The sequence below is a fragment of the Salvia hispanica genome, chromosome 3, assembly GCF_023119035.1.
Source record: "Salvia hispanica cultivar TCC Black 2014 chromosome 3, UniMelb_Shisp_WGS_1.0, whole genome shotgun sequence".
NCBI classification, from domain to species: Eukaryota; Viridiplantae; Streptophyta; class Magnoliopsida; order Lamiales; family Lamiaceae; genus Salvia; species Salvia hispanica.
In genome coordinates this window covers 15,209,275-15,232,201 of record NC_062967.1, presented here as the reverse complement: position 1 = coordinate 15,232,201, position 22,927 = coordinate 15,209,275, and the positions used below count along the sequence as shown (strand labels likewise).

At 37.7% G+C, this 22,927-nt stretch overlaps 4 protein-coding genes across 5 annotated transcripts; 1 reads left to right on the top strand and 3 right to left on the bottom strand.

The window, feature by feature from the left end:
* The first annotated feature begins 5,705 nt into the window (after nt 1-5,705).
* Nucleotides 5,706-7,383, top strand: LOC125213843 (zingipain-2-like). Its single transcript, XM_048114594.1, has 4 exons — nt 5,706-6,221; nt 6,295-6,530; nt 6,687-6,824; nt 6,904-7,383. Exons 1-4 carry the CDS (start codon nt 5,792-5,794, stop codon nt 7,135-7,137), a joined length of 1,038 nt encoding a protein of 345 aa, XP_047970551.1. The 5' UTR covers nt 5,706-5,791; the 3' UTR covers nt 7,138-7,383.
* Nucleotides 7,384-7,548: 165 nt separating this feature from the next.
* On the bottom strand, nt 7,549-9,439 carry LOC125213844 (protein RER1A-like). 2 transcript variants are annotated; one of them, XM_048114596.1, is made up of 4 exons: nt 9,027-9,439; nt 8,087-8,267; nt 7,927-7,994; nt 7,549-7,861 (listed from the first exon to the last, which is right to left on the bottom strand). In XM_048114596.1, exons 1-3 carry the CDS (start codon nt 9,383-9,385, stop codon nt 7,941-7,943), a joined length of 594 nt encoding a protein of 197 aa, XP_047970553.1. In that variant the 5' UTR covers nt 9,386-9,439; the 3' UTR covers nt 7,549-7,861; nt 7,927-7,940. The 2 variants fall into 2 exon arrangements, with proteins under 2 accessions (XP_047970553.1, XP_047970552.1); XM_048114595.1 differs by having other exon boundaries at nt 7,549-7,809.
* A 3,926-nt stretch (nt 9,440-13,365) lies between these two features.
* LOC125215317 (F-box protein SKIP2-like) lies at nt 13,366-15,279 on the bottom strand. Its single transcript, XM_048116702.1, has one exon. The coding sequence runs from the start codon at nt 15,142-15,144 to the stop codon at nt 13,519-13,521; it is 1,626 nt and encodes a 541-aa protein (XP_047972659.1). The 5' UTR covers nt 15,145-15,279; the 3' UTR covers nt 13,366-13,518.
* Nucleotides 15,280-18,651: 3,372 nt separating this feature from the next.
* LOC125209382 (F-box protein SKIP2-like) lies at nt 18,652-20,360 on the bottom strand. The gene has a single exon (XM_048108975.1). It carries the CDS (start codon nt 20,358-20,360, stop codon nt 18,957-18,959), a length of 1,404 nt encoding a protein of 467 aa, XP_047964932.1. The 3' UTR covers nt 18,652-18,956.
* Between the last annotated feature and the right edge of the window lie 2,567 nt (nt 20,361-22,927).

The window sequence follows — 22,927 nt, the reverse complement described above, 5'->3', positions numbered from 1 at the left end:
GAATTAAGATGGAGGAAAGTATCCAATCCAACATCCACGATGAACTTGATACGATCATGGAAGAAACCATCCTAGGCCCCGTCATCGAACTGGAGAGGATATTAGGGCGGCCATGGAGCAACGACGATTTCACGAGGACGTTGATCAGGCTGATTAATTTAACAATCGACGCCTCCTCAGTGGAAGCAGCGGTTAATCGCGAGGTTGCTCATCTCGGCGCGACTGGGGCCGCGGCCGACCAGCTCGCCCACCTTCTTCCCGACTACTTCGGGATGCTGATGCGGGCGTTGTTGGTCGCCGAAGGCCTCCCCGGGGATGAAGATGGCAGCGGAGTTGATGTTCTTCTATTGTGATTTGTGATCACGTTGATATTCTGATTTTGTTATCACATTTACATACATATGATATAATATTATGGGGATTCATTGCATACTTGGATTAATCACATATATCTCATATTAATACATCTGATTTTGTAATCAAGTAGTACATCTGATTTGCATATATTTTTGTTGTTTGACTGCATACTTGGATTAATATGCCTTCAGTTAGGAATAGTAACGGAACCAGAAATTTAAATAAGTTGTCAAACGCGACGGCAATGACCTATCGATCGATAGTTTACTCTTTATTTTGATTCTTGATCAGTACAAGTTTCATAGATTTTCTCCATAAATTTAGGGAGATTGCTTTGAGCATCCTTGAAATTATGCGTTATTTAGTTGATTAGAATTCCTATATATATCTAAAAAGATCTTGATAACAAAATAAGCGTATAAACTTCTAATCCTTGTACCTGGCTAAAAATATTAAAAGGTTCTACTCCTATATTAGTTTATGGAAAATTTAAAATATTTGTAAATATTACTATCTATTTCTAGACTATCGATCTACTGACATTTTTAGTGTCTTGTTCATTATCTAGTGATTGAGTCATTGGTTGGACATTTTTTTTTCATTATCTAGTGATTGAGTCATTGGTTAGACATTTTTTGTTCATTATCTTGAGATAAATAGAAGCGAACAGTGAATATATCGTGAAACATCTTGATTTATTCATGCACGCAGTGGTCATTATGTCATCATCATCATCATCATCATCATCATCTTACAGTCTCATTTGCTAATCAAAATATTATTTTCTTCGATCTGAATCTTGAGATCCTCGTTTTCCATGTCATGTTGTTCCTAGTTTTCTTTAGTGTGAACCTCGAAGCTTAGAGCATCCATAATGCTAGACTAAAAATCAGCCACAAATTCATCTTTCAACTGCCACGTCAGTTTTTCAAATTCCAGCTCCGAAAACTACAATGTAGCACGCTCAAAACTTAGCCCCAACAATTTAGCATTTTAAATAATTAAATTTAATTGAAAAATAATTTAATTTCAATTGAGAATTTAAATACTAACGGCGAAATGCAATAATTTAAAAGGCAAAAAATAAAATCAATATTAGCTGAAAAAAATATTTGATGAAATTATTGAATTAATGATTTCTCAACCCGAGAAAAGGGTATTTATAGGTGAAAGTGGGGTATTGATATATAAAGAAAAAAAAGGAGATGCCGCGTGGCCGGCGGGCTGCCGGTGGAGCATGAGGACCTGCAATGCAGGCCCGTCGGGCGGCCTCCCCTAACGGGGCTGCATTACTGATACTCTTAAACTTCATATTACGTGAGCTTGGGTTGATTTTTTTTTTCTAGTATAAAATTGAAGGCCCAACAGTAAAACTAACCATATAAATGCCTTCTTTAAAAGCGTACGAAATAGTCTTGGCCCAACTTCGAAATAAATAGGACAATATTTTAAATTTTCCGAATGTCCTTAACTTTAAATCTTGTGTAAAAGGTATAGAAATATATTCATATAGCCACATAATTTTATTTATTTAACATACAAAGTATAAAAATAAAAAATAAATTCTCTTGCAAAAGCATAGTAAAATTATTTGTTGGAATGAAATATACGTTCTAATTTCATTTCAAAACCAGAATCGGTCTAATTAATTGTTTTTAATATCCAGAATTCTTGGCATCATCCTAGGTTTGGTGAAGCCAGCTTTTAATTAAGTGAATGCAGGAAAATGATACTATTAACATAGGAAATGTGTTAAATATATTCTCCATATATATAGACTTGGCGTTGCAGGCTGCGCTTTTCCTCCATTGATCAAATTTTTTTATTATCTAATGATACACAACGATATATATAGATAGGGATAAGACTATTAACTTGCTGTGTTATTTATTTCCACATTCTGATTACAATCTATTACAAGTAAATTCATTACTTTTGGTCACATATTGCTAATCCAATGAAAGAATAATTCTCAGCAGAACTATTTAAATAGCGGAAGATCGATGAATATTGTAAATTAATATATTTGGTATCCAAAATTCTTGTACTCCATATAAATATTTTGTTGGCGGTGGTGTGCCATCTATTCAAATCTCGAAAACTTTAGAGGGAAGAATATTTGGTTGAAGCAAACTTATATATGGTTAATTTAGATGATTGTTGGGTCACTTTCCTTGAGTAATGTTGTGGCTTTACAAATTTCTACATATTGCTTTCAACATAACAAAATTATAATAATCTCTTTGTGTGATAAGTTGACTTAGTTCAAGTTTTAAGATATGTAAAGGATATTTATGTTCGATCATAGATAAAAAAGCTTGTGAAATGTCGATTCTATATTTATAATTAATTTTATATAATAAAATGTGAATAAAATAACTTATTAGAATGTATTCAGACCAAATTGCAATTTTATTTCGTTAGTTGTGTCACTTGTATGAAACTCGCCCGGTGAAGAATGGTTGGGGAGATTATCCATTGTCCTATCTTGGCAAGCAGTAATTGGATCAATTATTTAAAAAAAAAAAATTCATACTTTGTCTTGCACGTTTTATTAATAATACTAGTGAATTGTGACCTTTATTAGCTAGGTTGATCTATTTGTTGTTTATGTTCGGACTTTTGGATTTGAAATAATGTAAGTTTTCATACTACTAATTTTTATTTCAAATTTAATTAACTTTAGATTATTATGCTTAGACTCCATCTTGGTTATGATTAGGAATCTTCATATAGTTGCATCTTTATCTTCTTTTTTCAAAAAAAGATGAGAGAGAAGGAGAGGTAGTTTTTTTGAAGAAAAAGAAATCAACAACCTCTGTTTGAACTGCATAGTCAGGCCACGTTACGCTCATTGTATGGCATTAACATATGGAAAATTCTAGATTTTATTTATCTTTTAACAAATTTATAAAATCTTATTGGGTAAGAGTTTCGGTGGTCTAATCCGTTGGTGATTCAAGCGGTGGCACTTGGTTCAATGAAATGAAACAATGAAAAATCTATATTCCAAATAACAAATGTTCAAATATAGGAAGACGTGGCGGATTGTGATTTGACAAAATTGGGGCTCCACAAATCTTGCATCCTAGATTGTAGGCAGAATACTACCGATTAGAATTGAATATAGCGGTTTACCAGTTTGAGAATCCGAGCCGCCAGATTTGGTTGATTTCCCAATATGGTATGAAAATGGATCCAGGTTCAATATTAATGGTTTTACCGGTTCCCATAACTTTCTATTTTTAGATTTGTCAGTCAGAGGCAATTGGGAAAAGACTATTGATGTTATTAAATCCTTTATCATATAAAGAGTAATGAAATCTAGCCAATTGCATTATTGATTTGTTCTTGGTATTCAGTTTACAGGAATGGCTGGTAAGATTTAACTCTAGATTTCAGTGCTTACAGTGTGAAGTTGGTACAGATTAGATATCTCAAATAGACAAAAATTAGACTTAATTAGAACATTTAGTGCATCTACCTTAATTTGATTATTTAATTAGAGTACATTAAATTTTATTAATAAATAGTACTCCTAATTCATTTTGTAAAAATCTTATGAGCTTAATTGGAGTATAAACTTATATATGATGCATTCAACGCATTCAATCATCTAAATAGATTAGTGCATCACATAGAAATAGATTAGTGCGTGTGATGTGATATTGTGAATCCATGTATGGGGTATTTAGGGCATTAGCAATAGAGAGCCCTTCTCTGGAGTCCATCTCAGATTCTATCTTTATTTTTTTTGCCATATTGGCAGGCCCATACCAGAGCCTATTTCACTGCAATAGAGAGCCCATCCTAGAGCCTATCTCATTTATTTCAAAAACTAAAAAAAGCATAAATATCTAAATAATATAAATAAAATTACATAATAAATTCATTCTTCGATGTATTGTAACAATATTGGAAAACAGAATACAACAAGAAATGAATTGTGGGTGAAATTAAACATTTCTACTGAGAAAAAATGAGAAAAATTGTGAAGTAAAGGATGTGGGTGTGTGAAATGTAGAGAATTGAGGTATTTATATAGGAGAAGAAAGTTAAAAGGATTAATTAAAAAAAAAAAAAGGAAAATCGGCTCCGCCAGCCCGAGCCTCCGCAATGGAGGCCTATCGCGAGCCGATGCGGAGCCGATAGGTGCATCGGCTTGGCCGATTTATCGGCGGAACGGCGAAGGCGAAGGGGAAGGGAGATCGGCTCCCTCCCCACTATGGTGACCGACGATGGCCGATTGGGCCCCTATCATTGGATCTGGGAATCGGCCCCCCGTTGCGAATGGCTTTAGTGATAAAAAAAAATAGCTTGCTGTCTAACTAAGTAACAAAGCGTGTAAAACCGTCCGATATCTCTGCAAACGTGTATAGAGCAATATATACATTTTACAATTCATCATGCTAGACTAATTAAGATTAAATGATCTGATTAATTAAACTTTATGATTTACGAGTGAATCATTCACAATTAGTCAATCACGTGTAATATGTTTTCCAATTTTAATTGATACTTATCATTTTAAACAACCACAGTATATAGCAATTTCCATGCATCACATGATGTTATCTTGTACTCCTAGTTGGACTATATATTAAATTCCTTTCTTTCAAGTTACAATTATTGGGTAACACTGACATTTTAAAAGCAAGCTATTGTTTAATGCGTTTAAGTAGAGAGAAAAATAAAAACCGAATGCAGTAATAAAAATAGTAAAAAAATTATTTACGATATTGACATAAAAATAAAATCCATGTGACTCTAGTAGCAAAAATCATACTATTATTAAATTAAGAGTAAATGTCAATTTTGGTTTTAAACATATGACCAAAATACGAACGTTTACTTTTTAAAAAACAGGAAAATGACACTGAAGTAGTCTTTTTTTCACAGTTCTGTTAAAAAACTAACTGTCAACGCTAATTGCACAATGATATGACCGTTAGTTTTTTAACGGAACTGTCAAAACAAAGGACCATATCGACAAGTATATTATTTGTTATAGACCTGTTTTTCAAAAATTAAATGTTGTAGACAAAATTTGTATTTTGATCCTATGTTTAAGACCAAAACTAATTTTTACTCATATCCTATGTTTAAGACCAAAACTAATTTTTACTCATAAATTAATACGTCGAGCATTCGAATCAAATGACGCATTACTACTAAACCAAGATGTCGAGCGTTCAAGTCGAATGACGCATTAGTCCATGTAAAAGAAAAAAGCAAGCTTGCCGTAGAACTAAGCAACAAAATGAATCTAGTCCGATTCCTTGCAAAAGACCAAAGCAATATTTTACTATTATCAAGTTTTATGCCTATATAAACCACAGCACATATCCATCCTTCTTCAATCCTAAGCACCAACAAAACATATCTTCTCGTTAACTACATCCCACCTTGAGCTCTCTCTCTCCCTTTCTCAGCCATGCCGATGCTCATCGCCGCCCTTCTCATCTTCAGCTTGGCCGCCTCTGCCTCCGCCACCGCAACAACACCCGACGACCAACAGCTGAAGGGCCTCTACGAGGAGTGGCTAGCGCGGCATGGTAAAGCCTACAACGCCATCGGAGAGAAGGACAAAAGGTTCGACATCTTCAAGGACAACTACAACTACATCAACGAGCACAACGCCTTGAACCGGACCTACAAGGTGGGACTCAACCAGTTTGCCGACCTCACTCACGCCGAGTACAAGTCCATGTACCTCGGCACCAGGATCGACGCCCACCGCCGCTTCGCCAGGTCCAAGAACGCCTCCCCGCGCTACCTCTCCCGCGCAGGCGATCGCCTCCCTGAGTCTGTTGACTGGAGAAAGACAGGCGCTGTTGCTCCCATCAAGAATCAGGGCACTTGTGGTGAGTGTATAATTTGCCTTCTCTTTAATAACTATATATCTTGATTTGGAGTTTGTGTTGTGTTGTGGAACAGGGAGCTGTTGGGCTTTCTCGACTGTGGCTGCCGTGGAAGCTATAAACAAGATTGTGACAGGGGAGATGATTACTCTGTCGGAGCAGGAGCTGGTGGACTGTGACAGAACACAAAACTCCGGCTGCAACGGGGGCCTCATGGACTACGCCTTCCAGTTCATCATCTCCAACGGCGGCATGGACACTGAAGAGGATTATCCTTACAGAGGTGCCGATGGCCAATGCGATCTCAACAGGGTTGGTTCAATAATTGATATGTTTTGTGATGTCAACTGATATTACTGTATCAACTAACTGATATAAGAGTTCCCATTTTAAAAAGAGTTCCACTCCCTTCACATACATAAGTTGTTTACACTTTTAGTAATAGACATTTCTTACAAATATTTGTAGAGGAATGCCAAGGTTGTGACCATAGACGGGTACGAGGACGTACCCCAGGACGAGAAGGCCCTGCAGAAGGCCGTGGCTCATCAACCCGTTAGCGTGGGCATTGAAGCATCCGGCAGGGCCCTCCAACTCTATTCCTCGGTAAGTAAAAACTTCATATTAACATGTTTTGGATATTTGAGGCATTGGATGGTTTGACATATGTGAGTTGTGGTTGCAGGGTGTTTTCACTGGGGGTTGTGGGACGGAGCTGGATCACGGCGTGGTGGTTGTGGGGTACGGAAGGGAGAGGGGGGTGGACTATTGGCTCGTGAGGAATTCGTGGGGGACGAATTGGGGGGAAGATGGCTACTTCAGGCTCGAGCGCAATGTGCGTGATGCATCTGGGAAGTGTGGGATTGCTATGATTGCTTCTTATCCAACCAAGACTAGCAATGGCTATGCCTCTCAGTGATTGGGTTTGGCCCTTTCCAAGATCCACAATGTTCACTTCGATCAGGAGCACTCTTTTATTAGTTTCTGTTTTTCAATTGTTGGATGTTGTTATCTGGGATTTCACTATTCCCTTTCCTTTGTTGGAGAGATTTATCTGTAGATATGTGTTTTCAGTTTCATGTGTTTCCTTGCTCCCCTCAGAGGAGCAGTCTGTATTTCTACTTCAAAAGTAGCTTTTCTAAATCAAACTCTCTTTTTTCTTTCTCTTCTGAATCTTACATCAAGAAATGGTGGTACAAACACAAGATCTTGCTGTCTGAAATCGAAGTGAAATCAAAATAATGCTTTTGAAGCATGAATATTTCTCCACTCAATTCTTCTGCAAGCATTGAACTAATTCAAACTGTAAAATCCTAAGAAAAATGAATGATAATACTAAATGAATACCACAATATTTCAAAACGATGGTGTTATGGTTCATCTCAAGTAGCTGGATATACAGTACTAAGTATAAGAAGTCGAATTATGCATAGCTCCAACATTATGAGTTAAAATTTTCTTCACTAGTCTACACAACATATAAAATTTATAAATAAAAATAAATAACAAAACAAGCTCGTTGCTGGTTATATCATTTCAACTTTCATAGTCAGATCACGCATCTGCATTCCTGCGGCATACGAATTTTCCTCTGCAGCATAGCAAAGAAAACTTCAATTGGCCGGGGGAAGCGCAAACTCTTCCTGAGGAGCCGAAATTATAACAGAGAATAATTAACAAAACTTTTGCAGGATATTATCATACTTACCCATGAATTTTCAACTAAGTATTCAAGCTTTCTCTCTCGGGAGAGGAGTCCCTCTTTCCGCCATATTTCTGAAAGTGACAATGGATAAATCTTATTTTGAGGATAAAAGGCATCTCAAGCAACAACAACATTTGAACTGCAAGGCAAATCACAGAATTACCTGCTTCCCAGTAGAAAATGGAACATATTTATACTTCATCATATGAAGTATCTGTCTCCTTAGCATTAGTGTGCACAGCATGACCCAGTAGAAGAGAAGTATTGGCCAAAACACAGGTACATCAAACACGCTGAAGAATGTCAGCACGAAAGCAATGCAGAACGCTTTGGTGATTGAATACCTAGAAAGAAAACAAAAGGCTACCATATAATCTCACAATGAAGACTAAAAGTGAACAGATTAGGCTTTAAATCAGGCATTGAAGGTGCCAGAAACAAGCAAGAACATAGTTAAAACACAACAAGCTCAGCCCTCACCGAAGTATTCATCCTCAAAGTTCATTCTTTCGTAAAACCTAATGGCTCACCTTGTGATCCATTTACAATCATCGATTGTTCCTGATCGTGCCATGGATTTAAGTTTAACATAAAAAATGACTCAAATAAGTTGATTGGTACCACATATTCAGAATTAGCTTGTTTCATACAGTGGCAGTCGAACAACATTCGTTTACAAGTGATTCGACTACCAATTATCTCTAGCCTGCCATGCTAACTACAACATTATCACAACATTCAGATTCAGGTAAATTAGCTAACTTCAAAATCCACAATATTAACTTTTGCACCATCCTTCCCCAATAATTATTGCTCCTAAGTTGAAAATTAGAGTTAAGAGTTTAAAGCATTACTACAGAAAAAAAACTTGACATTATAACAATTTGGATTAAATATCAAACCCAAAACCATAACTACAACCATATAGCACTCGCAGATCCTCTTCACTTAATTGAAAAAAAATTAGGGCACAAAGTGTCGGTAAGCGATCACATTAGCAATACGAAATTAATTACTCCCTATAAATCGAAAAATTCTTCAACTAGCAGTACAAAAACCCCGATTTCAGATGTAATTGAAGAACAGAAACAAAAGCGACAAACCAGAATTTGAATTCGGGAAGGCGGCGGACGAAGGGGCGGAACTCTTCGGAGTTCCGAATAGGGAGCGTGGCGTCGAATTCGGGGTCGTCCTGCGGCGAGAGGAATCCGATGAACAAATTGAGGAGGTAGATGCCGAGGGCGTAGGAAACAACGTAGAATCCCTGGACCAGGTACACCCGGACTCCATAGATCAATGCGATGCAGAGGAACGCGATCCAACGGTACAGCAAGTACGGTGTTGACTTATCTAGGAAGTGCTGGAACCGCTGCGAAACCGCGAATTTCCACTGCGAGATGGCGGATGAGGCCGCGGCTGGAGTCGCCGCTGTGGTGGATGAACCGTCGGCGATGGGTTCCATTGTATAGTGTTTTTAATTGGTTTGGTTAGTTTAGTGTGTAGTCATCTCATTAATGTGGACTTCAAATTGGGAATAAATAAACCGTTTACTTTTTATTTTGAATACGAAAATAGGTTCGTAAATATAATTAAAGTACATTAATTTTGATTTTTTGGATGAGTATTATTTGTTGCTTGAAGTATAGTACTTAGTATAATTTTGTATAAATTTATCTTAATAATTGAATTCTCCATAAATAATTCTAATTTGACCTTAAAAAGTGAATTACTGTTATTAAAAATATTTACAACTCAGCTCACTCATACCAATTTTCTTCTCTAGGAAACAAATCTAATTAAGATTTTTTTTTTTACTTATAGATCTCTTTTTTCCTTCGCAATCGTTTGGAGATCAACCCTCACACGATGCATATTAATTAGTACAAACTGATTACATCCATAAAATTATATAGATTTATTAATAGTATATCGGAAGAATTTTATATTGCTAACTCAATATTTAATAACTAACTATAACTAAATAATAACCATTAAATATTCAAATCAAGGGTCTAAATCATTAGTCCCGAAATATCAATACGATCAACAAAAAATATTAATAAGGGCATTAAGGTCAATTTACAACAAATTAGCTGTAAACTAACTTTTGAAAAATATCCCAAAACTTTAAAACGCTAATAACTTTCCCGATTTAAATTATTTTTCGCACAACATATATCAAATTAAAGATAATTTCATAAGGATTCTAAGGAGATCTCACTTGCATATGTTCCGATGTCAAAATTTGAAAAAAATTCAAAAATTTTCAATTTTTTCGTACAACAACATCAACATGATATATAAAATATGTGAATATAATACATGAAGAATGTCAATATAAGCAATGTGTTAACATTCTCAAAACATTTGTGTCGACATTCTCAAAGCATTATGTTGATATTTTCGAAACACTATATTGACATTTTCATTCAAAACCCTAATTTGGTAGTAGTTTTTTTTTAATCTTTTCCGATTTAATTTATTAAAATTAAAATTACACGTGGCAAATTGTAGACCACAAGTATTATAAAATCCTATATGGTCTTAAATTAGTTGTAGTTAGTAATTAAATAATGAGTTAGCAATTGATCACTCTCCTTGTACACTAACTAATAAAGATACATCTATCCTAACTTAAATGAGATGAATATGGACAGAACACCCAGTACGATCCAGATTCCACCACGGATTCCTACGGGCTCTCTGACATGGAGTCGACCGCCGACCCCACCCCCGCCCCCAAGGAAAGAAAGAAAAAACGAAGGTCAAAGCCCAAACTCCTCCGGCCGAGAACGATGAATATGCCCCAGGGAGGACGAACTACAACAATGAGGAGACCGTGTTGCTGACGAGGTGTTGGGTTGATATTTCGGAGGACTCGGTGTTTGCCAACAACCAAAATATCATCGCGTACTGGTCGCGCATCTCTGATCGCTACAACGGAAACAAGCCACCGACCTCGTGGAAGCGCACGAAGGAGTAGCTCCGCAAGCACTGGGATCAGGTGAAGAAGCCGCTCAAGCTTTTCTCGGCCGAGTACACTCGATTCTTGAGGGAGCAACGCAACGGCGAGAGTCTGATGGATGTGCGCGACAAAGCGCTTGCATAGTACGTGTCACAGTACGGCGAGTTCAAACACTACAACTGTTGGCTCATCATGAAGGATAAGCCACAGTTCAAGGGAGGGATGTTGTCCACGTCCTCTGCGTCGAAGAGGACGAAGAACACCGCCGGCGGCGAGTACACGAGCAGCGATGGCGGCACACCTCAGATGGACCTCAACCAGACTCTGTACGAGGATGAGAATTCTGGCACACCGATGTCCACCCGACGTCCCATTGGCAACAAAGCTGCCAAGAACAAGGGGAAGGCAAAGGCGACGTCCTCACAAAACCCGAACCCGGACCCGGCCCCTCCTTCGGCTGCGTCGAAGTCATACGACGCCTTGGTCAGGGGCGCCACACAGAGGATGTTGTTGGATACGCACGCTGTCCTGAAGCAGTGCCAGGACCCGGGAGAAGTCGAGTTCTACAAGAATTTGATCGATGATCTCAAACGCCAGTTGGGAATGAATTAGACCAACTCTCCCGCCTTATCTGTAGTGCACTTTCCATTCCTATTGTTGTAATTTTTTTTATTTAAGTAAATATAGGATTTGCCTTTTAATTTGTGGTGTTTTTATATTTATTTTGCTAATTGATGTATTTGCAAACATAACAAATAAAAAATAAATACAAAATACTAGTTAAAATTATAGGACGGGTTATAAGACGCCCTACTGCAGGTGAATGAGTATGAGGATAAAAATGCTGACGTGGCGGAGTATAGGGCGGCCCACTGCTGATGCTATCAAGGACGTAGGAGTTAGACATGAGCAACTCCGACAAAGATAGAATGGTATTCACACACTCAAAATGTTTTGTGATAATATTAGATGTGACTAGTCGAGTGTAATGATAAATTCGAATAATCATTCTAATTTGAATTGGATTTCGTATATTCCTTATTACTAATAAAACTTAAACTTATGTTTAGAACTAAATTTTCTTTTATTTTTTTTAGGGAACATCTTTTTTTGGTCCACGAACTTTGCCAAAGTATCATTTTAGGTCCGTGAACTTTGAAAATATCATTTGAGGTCCATCAACTATGGGTTAATATCATTTGAAGTACTTTTTTACTATTTCCAAATTTTTCTAGACAAAAATACCCTTGATACCTTAAAGGGTATATATTTTTAATAAACTTATCCTATACTCAATATTTTTTGATAAATATCTTTACTATATATTTTTGATGAATTTCCTAAATATAATTTGACCTTCAATATTATCACTTAATTTTGTGACATGCAAGAAAAGATCCTTAATTAAATTTTTTATTATTAAAGAAAGTTCTTTATTCAATTTTAAAATTCTTTAATATAAAAAATTAAAGAAGCAATTTTACTTGCATGTCACATAATTAAGTGCTAATATTGAAGGTCAAATTATATTTAGAAAATTCGTCAAAAATATAGATATTTATAAAAAATATGAGTATATGATAAGTTTATTAAAAATATATACCCTTTAAGGTATCGAGGGTATTTTCGTCCAGAAAAACTTGGAAATAGTAAAAAAGTACTTCAAATGATATTAACCCATAGTTGATGGACCTGAAATGATATTTTCTAAGTTCACGGACCTAAAATGATACTTTGGCAAAGTTCGTGGACTAAAAAAGATGTTCCCTCTATTTTTTTTTTCTAAATTCTTCATTTATATCCTTTTAGTTTCGTATACTTCCTTCGTCCCCGATTAAGAGTCACACTTTTCCATCTCGGTCTGTCCCCAATTAAGAGTCACACTTTATTTTTACTATAAATAGTTAGTAGGTCTCACATTCCACTAACTCAATTCACTCACAGTTTATTATAAAACCAATATAAAAAAATGGATCCCACCTCCCACTAATTTTTTCAACTAATTTTTCTTTACATTTCTTAAAACTTTGTGTCTGGTTAAAGTGTGACTCTTAATCGGGGACAAAGGAGTACATTTTAGCCTCCTATCCTATTTCGTGAAAAAAAATTAATTATCAAATAAAATTAATGTGTTTAAGTAAAATATATCATCAAAGGAGTATATAAAAAGACCAATAATTATGGGAGGCTTATAAGACAATAAATTAACTAAAAGAAGCGTGAAATAATAGAATTACGGTCAACCTATTTCGGTAGGAATCGGCCTAACAACAGCCACCAATTATATTATTTTAAACAACAATAATTAAAACGAAACTACATACATTAAATACTCTCTCAAAAACACCCAAAATAGATTCCGTAGGTATAGGACACAGCTTGTTAAATAAGAGAAGAAAATAGCACTAGAAAACTGTAAATTATCAGAAAATTTATTAATCACTGTCAATTTATCATCAACCAAAGAATTAGAAAGATGAGGAAAATTCATGGTATATTTAAAAGCAGGCAGAAGACATTGAGTTCATTGGAAATTTCTACAGGAAAAAAGGATATCAAGTCACCATACAATAGAGTAGCAGGTTACACAGATACAAAACTCTGCAATGCTATGCCCCTACACAACTCAATCATGTGCTATCATTTGAACTACCATTACCGTTTACTAACCTCTGGAAAGCACAGGCAGCAATAGTTCTTCCAGCCAAGAGGCTGAACCTCGACTTATTGGATGATCGGGCTCCATTACTCGTTGATCCTTCACTATCGTGTCCATGGTCATGAGTAGTTTCTTGTGCCAACTCCCCTCTATACTCCACCTCCTGTAGACCTGCATTGCTTGTGTTCCAATCTATGCTCGGAAGCTCAACCTCGTCCACGTCTAAATTCACAGCCAACGACTCCCTCCTCGCCCTGAGCTGATCCACAACCACTCTCGACACTCCTCTACACTTCTTGACCTTGATCTTCACCAGATTTGGGCAGCCAGTAGCAAATGCCTCAATCCCAGAATCAGTAATACGACAACCCTTTATGCAGAGTTTCCTCAACGAATTGCATTTTGCAGCAACGCATGAAATCTCAGCATCTCCAATGGTATCACTCCCACACAGAGCTAATCTCTCCAAGTTGAGGCAATTTGAGGCCACTGCTGACAAACTCGCCGTCGTTGGATTCACCCCAATAAGCACCAACTCCACGAGATTCTTGCTATTCTTGGCAATAGCAATCAATCCCTCATCACCTATCCTATTAGTTCTCCAGCCATCAATATGGAGCTTCCTCAAAAGCTTACACTTCTCAGAAATGGCAGAGATCCCATCATCGGAGCAATCAGGGGTCTTAACCAGGTGAAAATTCTCCAAATCAGGGCACTTAGAGATGGCCATCAATCCGGCGTCGCTCACCTGCAGCCTCTCCAAATGAACCTCCGTTAAACAATTCTTCCTCCCCGCCACCGCCTCAAGCAATCTATCCCAATCCCCCAAACACCTAATAATCTTCAAACTTTTCAAATTCTTCGATTCAATTACCAAAGGCGAGAAACATTGGCCGTTATAGAGCTCCTTAAGCGTGATTGACCTAAGCCTAGAACTGGCAATCCCAGGGCCAATCGACTCGGCGGGGAAGCCGTTGTCGATTCCCCGTAATCGACTAACAGAGAGCTCTTCTAGGGAAGAGCAATTATTCAACAGCGCATTCATACCCTTAACACCGAACGAACACGAGCTACAGGAGAATTTACGCAGATTTTTGCAATTTTGAGCCAAAGCCAACATACCTAGATCGGTGATTTCGCGGCATCCGCGGAGCTTGATGCGTGTGAGGCTATGGCAGCGTTGAGAGATCAACGCCAACGCGGCGTCGTTTATGCTGGTGGATTTGCGGTCGCAACGGAGGGCGAGTTTGGTGACTGAATCAAAGCGGGTGAAAATCGAGGGAAGGAAGGGCGCGGAATCGGCGGAGGCGTTGAGGGAGAGGCGGTGGCGGCTCTGGCCGTCCACGGCGAGCCATCGGCGGCAGACGAGAGAGCTCCTCTTCCGGTCGCCGGAGCTCAGGCATTGGAAGATTAGGGCTAGGCATTCATCGGGGATCTCGGACGTGTAGTCCGGTTCCTGATTCGAGGAATCAGCGTCGGGAGGAGGCGGAGCGGAATCGGGGGAGGAGCTGCGGTGGTGGTGAGGGGAGAGGCTGAGATCGGCCATATAGGCCGAGCCACCGGAGGAATAGCCGTAGGAGGAGGTGGTTTGGCCCATTTTCACGATGGCTCGTTGACGACACGCGCCGCCGGATGGTGAGAAACGAATTAGGTGGTGGAGAGGTGGTTTTTGGGGAGAATTCAATTTGGAAATGTTTGTGCTGATTCAACTCAACAATTGAGGGGTTCAGTTCAGGATATTAATATTAATGGGGAAATCATATTTGACCCGTCAAAAGCGTGGTTGTGGGGGCTTCGTGGTGGGCGGCGCGTCGGTGCCACGGCCAAGACTACGGCTCACAACGGTGCATTTGAAAATCCAATTTCATGTGTGTTTGCGCTATCCACGAAAATATGCTATCAATAAAGGAAATTATTTTAATAGTTTTGTAAATCTTTAACTTAATATTCTATTCACTAAAGCATTGCTTAGATGGAGTAAATATTAAGTTAAAAATTTATAAAACCTACTTAAAATATCAATAAATGAATGGAACCGGATTATTACTTAAACAAATAAAATTAAATTATAAAGGAAGAAAATTTAATTGTGATATCACAATAATCATATATAGTATTTTTTAAAGTTGGTCACAAAATTAATCAAATTTTATTATTTATTTATTTTATTTTATGAATTTTAATAAAATAATTTAATAATGTGAAAAATGTTCTAAATTTGCGGCTGGACTTGGAATTTTAAAACTGAGGAACAATTCAACTTGTTGTAAACCGTCTATGGGACGACGCCGACTTGGCGTTGACAAATTCCCAAAACGTATGCGTCTCATAAAATCAACTGACTTCGTCTCTAGAGCCTTCAAATTGTCTTTTTCAAATTTTCTTCACCAATCATATTCGTCGAAATATTAAGAAAGAATTTAAATTAGAGTCGCGATCAGTCTAACAAATTAATCAACTTCTAAAAAAGTGTTATTCCATGTGAATACTTATATTTATTTTCTGATAGAATAACTATTTTATTTATGTATTTTTATTATTTGATAGTATACTAAATAGATTACACAATTCACTAATTCTTTATTTTTATTTTATTATAGTAATATATATAGGGGAGCACTAGCGCATCCTTAATTAGAGTGCTAACATACATCCAACCACGTGCTGCCATGTGGCACGAAAAATGCAATATTGTATATATAAAAATGCAATACACATTTGTGAAGTTGTTCATGCATTTCCGCATATTGCATTTTAGTTATAGGAAAATTGCATTTTTAATTGTTAAGTTTTGCATTTTCACAAAATTGCATTTTATATTGTTAAGTTTTGCATTTTCACATATATAAATGCAATCCGTATAGATATAAAATGCAAATTAAACAGTCAATATCGAAAATGCAAAACTCAACAATAAAAAATGCAATCTTCATATAACAAAAATGCAATCTGTCGAAATTCATATTGCATTTTTCTGTATATAATATTGCATTTTTCGTGCCACATGGCAGCACGTGATTGGATGTACGTTAGCACTTTAAAATTAGTTAGCATATTAGTACATCCCTATATATACATATATATAGATATATAGATATATAGGGGAGCACTAGGGTGCCCCCTTATTTAGAGTCACAACGTACATCCAATCTGGTGCTGCCATGTGGCACAAAACATGCAATATTTTAAACACAAAAATGCAATCTAGTTGTATATGCATTTTCGCAGATTGCATTTTTGTTGTATGTAAATTGCATTTTATAGTGTTGAGTTTTGCATTTTCACATAAATTGCATTTTATATTGTTAAGTTTTGCATTTTCACATATATAAATGCAATCCGTATAGATATAAAATGCAAATTAAACAGTCAATATCGAAAATGCAAAACTCAACAATAAAAAATGCAATCTTCATATAACAAAAATGCAATCTGTCGAAATTCATATTGCATTTTTCTGTATATAATATTGCATTTTTCGTGCCACGTGGCAGCACGTGATTGGATGTACGTTAGCACTTTAAAATTAGTTAGCATATTAGTACATCCCTATATATATATATATATAGATATATAGATATATAGGGAGCACTAGGGTGCCCCCTTATTTAGAGTCACAACGTACATCCAATCTGGTGCTAAGTATGGCACAAAACATGCAATATTTTAAACACAAAAATGCAATCTAGTTGTATATGCATTTTCGCAGATTGCATTTTTGTTGTATGTAAATTGCATTTTATAGTGTTGAGTTTTGCATTTTCACATAAATTGCATTTTTTATTGTTAAGTTTTGCATTTTCACATATAAAAATGCAATCCATCTATATATAAAATGCAATTTAAACAGTCAATATCTAAAATGCAAAATTTAACAATAAAAAATGCAATCTTCATATAACAAAAATGCAATCTGCCGAAATTCATTTATAGCTTCTACAAATGCGTATTGCATTTTTCTGTATACAATATTGCATTTTTCGTGCCATGTGGCAGCACGTGGTTGGATGTACATTGTAACTTTAAAATTAGTTATTATTAATACACCCCTATATATATATATAAATATATATTTAGAAGCATTATTCACATTCTATTGATTTTGATTCACATTTTCTAAAATCTGAATCGGATCAAAGTTACGAATGTAATGTTTAGAAAATAAAGTACTCTGTAGCTTTTATTTTTCGATTGAAACAACTACAAATATAGTTTTAATACTTTCTCATTTGCATAGTTGCGGTCTTCTTATTTTAAAAATATTTTTACAGATGTTTGAATTTTAGTATACAAATCAACTCTTGCCTCTCTCCTCTTTAATTCTTTTATGCTATTCATTCTTGATTCATTCTCTCTGATCTCTTGTTTTATTCATTCTATGACTTGGTCCTTGCACCAATTGCTCATTATATTCAAGCATTAACTTTCTATTACTAACATCACCTATACGAGTGACCCATTTCCAATATGATATAACATGATATCAGAGTTGGCCCAAGAGTGTCTTTGTTGCAAGTGTAGAAGTCTGATGATTATTTCGGCCCACACATTGTGGAGGCGTATTGAAAACCCTTCTTGTCCCACTCGATAAATTGAGGATCATAACTCCTCTATAAATGAATGGATAACTTTCTCCTTTATAAGTCCTTTTAAAAGAGTTAGTGACTCATTTCTAACATGGTATCAAAGATGTTTTTCTTTGTTGAAAGTGTAGAAGTCCGATAATCATTCTGACCAACACATTATGGGGGCATATTGACACCCGTAGTCCCACAAATTAGTGATTCTGACTCCTCCAAAAATGAATGAATAACCATCCCCTCTTATTTATAAAGCCTTCAAATAGGGTCAATAGCCAATTTATAACTCATTCAACCCATAACATAGGAGTTAAGTCATACATGCATAAAGCAAGCAAAATAAAAAGTGTTACAATTGAAAATCAAAGTAGATCCAATCAGAGACAGTGTATCTATGAGCAACATAAGTTTACGTTCTTGCCCGCTCCGAACAACAATCCACAAAACACAATTAAGATGTAGGTTATATGCACTCGTAATAAACAAGATTTCAGTTAATGAAAAAGGTTCCTTGCACCCAAAAGCATACTGGATAAACAATAGTATCAAATACACTATAAGAAATTATGCTAAGTCTATCATTCTTACAGTCTATCCAATTACATTAGGTAACTACTGAACAAAGACAAAAAACATACCATTCACGATCTATCCATCCCTTAACTTTAAAATGGCGATAAAACAAGAGTAACGGTAAGGTTTTGTTCACAAAACTCATTTCCTTCTAGATATCAACCACAATATAGTAACGTAGTTGGAGAATATCCAAAGTTACAAATCAATATTTAGCAAGTCATTCCACCCCCAAGATGAAGAATACATAACCCCTTCACAAGAGATAATTTCTCAACAACAGAATCGCATAAAATGTGAAGACGAAAACGATCGCGAAAATCTTGGCACGAACCATCTTAGCCTCAGCCTCATCCACACACAAATCCACAACCAACGATCCCCTCCTCTCCCTAAGCTTCTCCACCATTCCCCTAGACACCCCTCTACACTTCTCCACCTTAATCCTCACCAAATTCGGGCACCCGTTGGCCACCGCCTCGATCCCCGCATCCGTCACCCGGCACCTCTTTACACACAGCTTCCTTAAAGCCATGCACCTCGATGCTACACACGATATCTCATTGTCCCCGACCGTCCTGCTCCCAGACAACGCCAGCGTCTCGAGCTTTTCACAGCTCGAGGCGATGGCAGTTAAGCTCACCGAGGTAACACTCACCCCAACTAGAACAAGCTTAACTAGGTTGGCACTGCTCTCCGCTATCGCCATCACTGATGGATCGCCGATGCGGTTGCTCCGGCAACCATCAATGTGGAGCTTTTGCAAGAGCTTGCATTTTGTTACAACAGCGGAGATTCCTTCGTTGGAGAAATCAGGAGCTTTTGCTAATTTGAACTCCTCTAGTCTTAAGCATTTGGAGATTGCGAATAGCGCGACGTCGCTCACCTGGATCTTCTCCAGGTGAATCTGTTTGAATGCGTTGTTTTTAGTCATGGCAGCGCGGATTATTCCGTCCCAATTCCCTAAACAGCTTGAAATCTTTAGATTTGTGAGGTTGTTTGATTCGGTGATTAAGCGGGAGAAGCATTGTCCGTTGTAAAGCTTCTTAAGCTTGAGTGATCTAAGGCGGGAGCTTGTGACGCCGGGGCTGAGTTCAAAGCCCTGTCCGTCTTTGATTCCGCGCAATCGCTTGACGGAGAGTTGTTCAAGAGAGGTGGAGTTGTTGAGGAGAGCGGACATGCCCTTATCTCCGAAGGTGCACGAGGTGCATGAGAATTTGGTTAAGGATTTGCAGTTTTGGGCGAGGGCGAGGATGCCGACGGGGGAGACTTCGCGGCAGCGGCGGAGGGTGAGGTGGGAGAGGTTGAGGCAGCGCTGGGAGATGAGGATGAGGGCGTGGTCGTTGATGCTGGTGGAGGTGCGGGAGCAGAGGAGGGAGAGGGAGGTGAGGGAGTCGAAGCGGGTGAAGAGGGAGGGGAGGAGGGCGGTGACGCGGGAGGAGGCGTTGAGGGAGAGGCGGCGGCGGTTCTGGCCCTCCACCACGAGCCAGCGGCGACAGACGAGGAGGCAGTTGGTTCTGTCGGCGGGGGAGAGGCGTTGGAAGATCAAGGCGAGGCATCCGTCGGGGATGCCGGAGGAGAAGTCTTGATCCTGTTGAGCGGCGGTGGCGTCGTCGGCCTCGCCTAGGATGTGGCCGTGGGTGGAGGTGGCTTGCCCCATTTCCGGATTTGTGTTAGGTTGCCACGCCCATAACACGCACCGCCGCGGTGGGGAGGGGGAATGTGGTGGTTTTTTTGGGGGAGAAAATTGATTTGATGGGAATTGTTTGTATGTGGTTAACTAGAAACGAAATGTAGTCCGTTAAAAGCGCAGTTATGGAGGAGGGATTATTACCATGTATGCACGTGTCATATCGTCTAAGATTACTTTGTAATAGAGAATTATAAATTTAAACATTCAAATAGAAAAGGTAAAAAACATTCACTCTTAAAAGTTTGATTAGGCAAATTGGCTGTATTTCTGCAACTCGTGAACTTTCCTTAAGGTTAAGTTTGTTGGGGATGCGTTGAAGATATCGGAGAATGCATAGAATGCTTTACAAAAGTTCATATAGTTCAATCAAGGAAAAATTCTACTACTATAATGTAAAATTTGACAGACAAATTGTTCTTATATGGCAATTCTAGCATGCTCATACAGATCAGATCAAGATGAATGCATGTAACTTTCGTCACTTCTGAGTTAATATGACCTTAAATTTTCTAACTAATTCTCTTACTTGAGGTTTGAATATTGAGTTGCTCCAAATATTTGAAGGAGAATTATCACAACAGAAGGAGAGAGATGATCATTTCCAAAAACTCCGAAGGTGGGAGTTTTGAAATTTTAATTTTTTTCATGTGGTTTCTAAGGTGGTGTTCAGTTGGCAAGACTAAATCTCATGATTAAATATGTATCATGTTTGGTTTATAAGATTGACCCCCTCAACTTAGTCCTAGATGGACAGTCTTATGATAAATAGTCATAACCTCCCCCTCCAACTAAAATAATCCCACAACTTAATCCTAGATGGATAGTCTCATGATTATTAGTCATGACAACCGAACGCCACCTAATAATATTGTGAATCTAATCACGTTTCGCTTATTTATAGAGTACTGATAGGTTTGGACGTTTGGTTATGGATTCAAAGAGATAAAGATAAGACATATCCAAATCTCCTTAAATATTGTTAACCAATTCCATCACTAGTAGAAGAATAATCAGATCATAAGAGTGAAATTATTGTATAGATTTCGAAATTCCCATATAAGAATTTCTAAAATTGCATCCCTCTGTTTCTTTGTGATATGTCCTCTAGAATTTGTTAGAATTAATAATGTCCACACTGTATCCAAACCTCGAGTAATGATAATTAACTAGAAGATTCGAGATTCAAATCATCTGGTGGTGGAGTGTCTTCAAATGTATATCAGGCATGGTTAGGAGGAATGTAGGAGAAAAAGAGTGTTTATTGTGTATTCCTTGATGATTTCTACTTCACATATTGCACCCTTTTTATAGGTGTTATACGAATACATACAAGGCATGGTATCAATGATATCAATCTATATTTAATGCTATCACTCTATTTTTCCTGATTATATGGAGTATCAATGTGATTGGCAGCTCACAATCTTTTCTTTATTTAACACTCCCCCTCAAGTTGAATGGTGGGATCCCCAAAGCTCAACTTGTTCAGTACACTTGTGAAGCTTCTTGAGTTCACAGCTTTGGTGAGAATATCTGCCAATTGATCCTCTGACCGAACAAATGGTAGTTCCACAGCTCCACTTTCAATGTTTTCTTTGATGAAGTGTCTGTCAACTTCAACATGTTTGGTTCTATCGTGTTGCACTGGGTTCTCAGATATGCTGATTGCTGCTTTGTTGTCACAAAAAAGTTGGCTCGTTTCTGGAGACAGTCCAATTTCTCTCATCAATCTTCGTAGCCACAAGATCTCCATTAGCCCGCTCCTGATTCCTCTGAATTCTGCTTCAGCGCTGGATAGTGCGACCACCTTTTGTTTCTTGCTTCTCCAAGTGACTAGATTACCTTCAACAAAGGTAAAATAGCCTGCTGTAGATTTCCTGTCCACTGGATTGCTTGCCCAATCAGCATCTGTATATCCATACACCCCTTTATGTCCATTTTTTCTGAACATCACTCCATGTCCGACTGTTCCCTTGAGATATTTGACAATTCTCAGTGCAGCTTCATAATGATCCTTTTGTGGTCGATGCATAAACTGACTCACAATTCCAACTGCATAGGCAATATCAGGTCTAGTATGGGAGAGATAGATGAGTTTTCCCACCAAACGCTGATATTTACCTTGGTTTGCTAGCTCTGCCCCTTCTGAGATTTGTAGGCCATGGTTTACTACGATAGGTGTGTCGGCTGGCTTGCAGTCCAGAAGTCCTGTCTCAGCTAGAATGTCCAAAGTGTACTTCTTCTGCCTTAAAAATATTCCTCCTTCTGATCTTAGCACTTCTATTCCCAGAAAATACTTAAGGCTCCCCAAATCCTTCATCTCAAATTCTTGAAATAAACTCCCTTTGAGTCTTTCGATCTCCTCTGTATCATCTCCGGTGATGATCATATCATCTACATAGATGATCAAGCAAGTCATTCGGCCATCTCGTTTTTTTAGGAATAGCGTATGGTCCGACTGGCTTTGTTTGAATCCATACTTTGCCATAGCCTCGGTGAACCTTCCGAACCAAACCCTGGGGGACTGCTTAAGT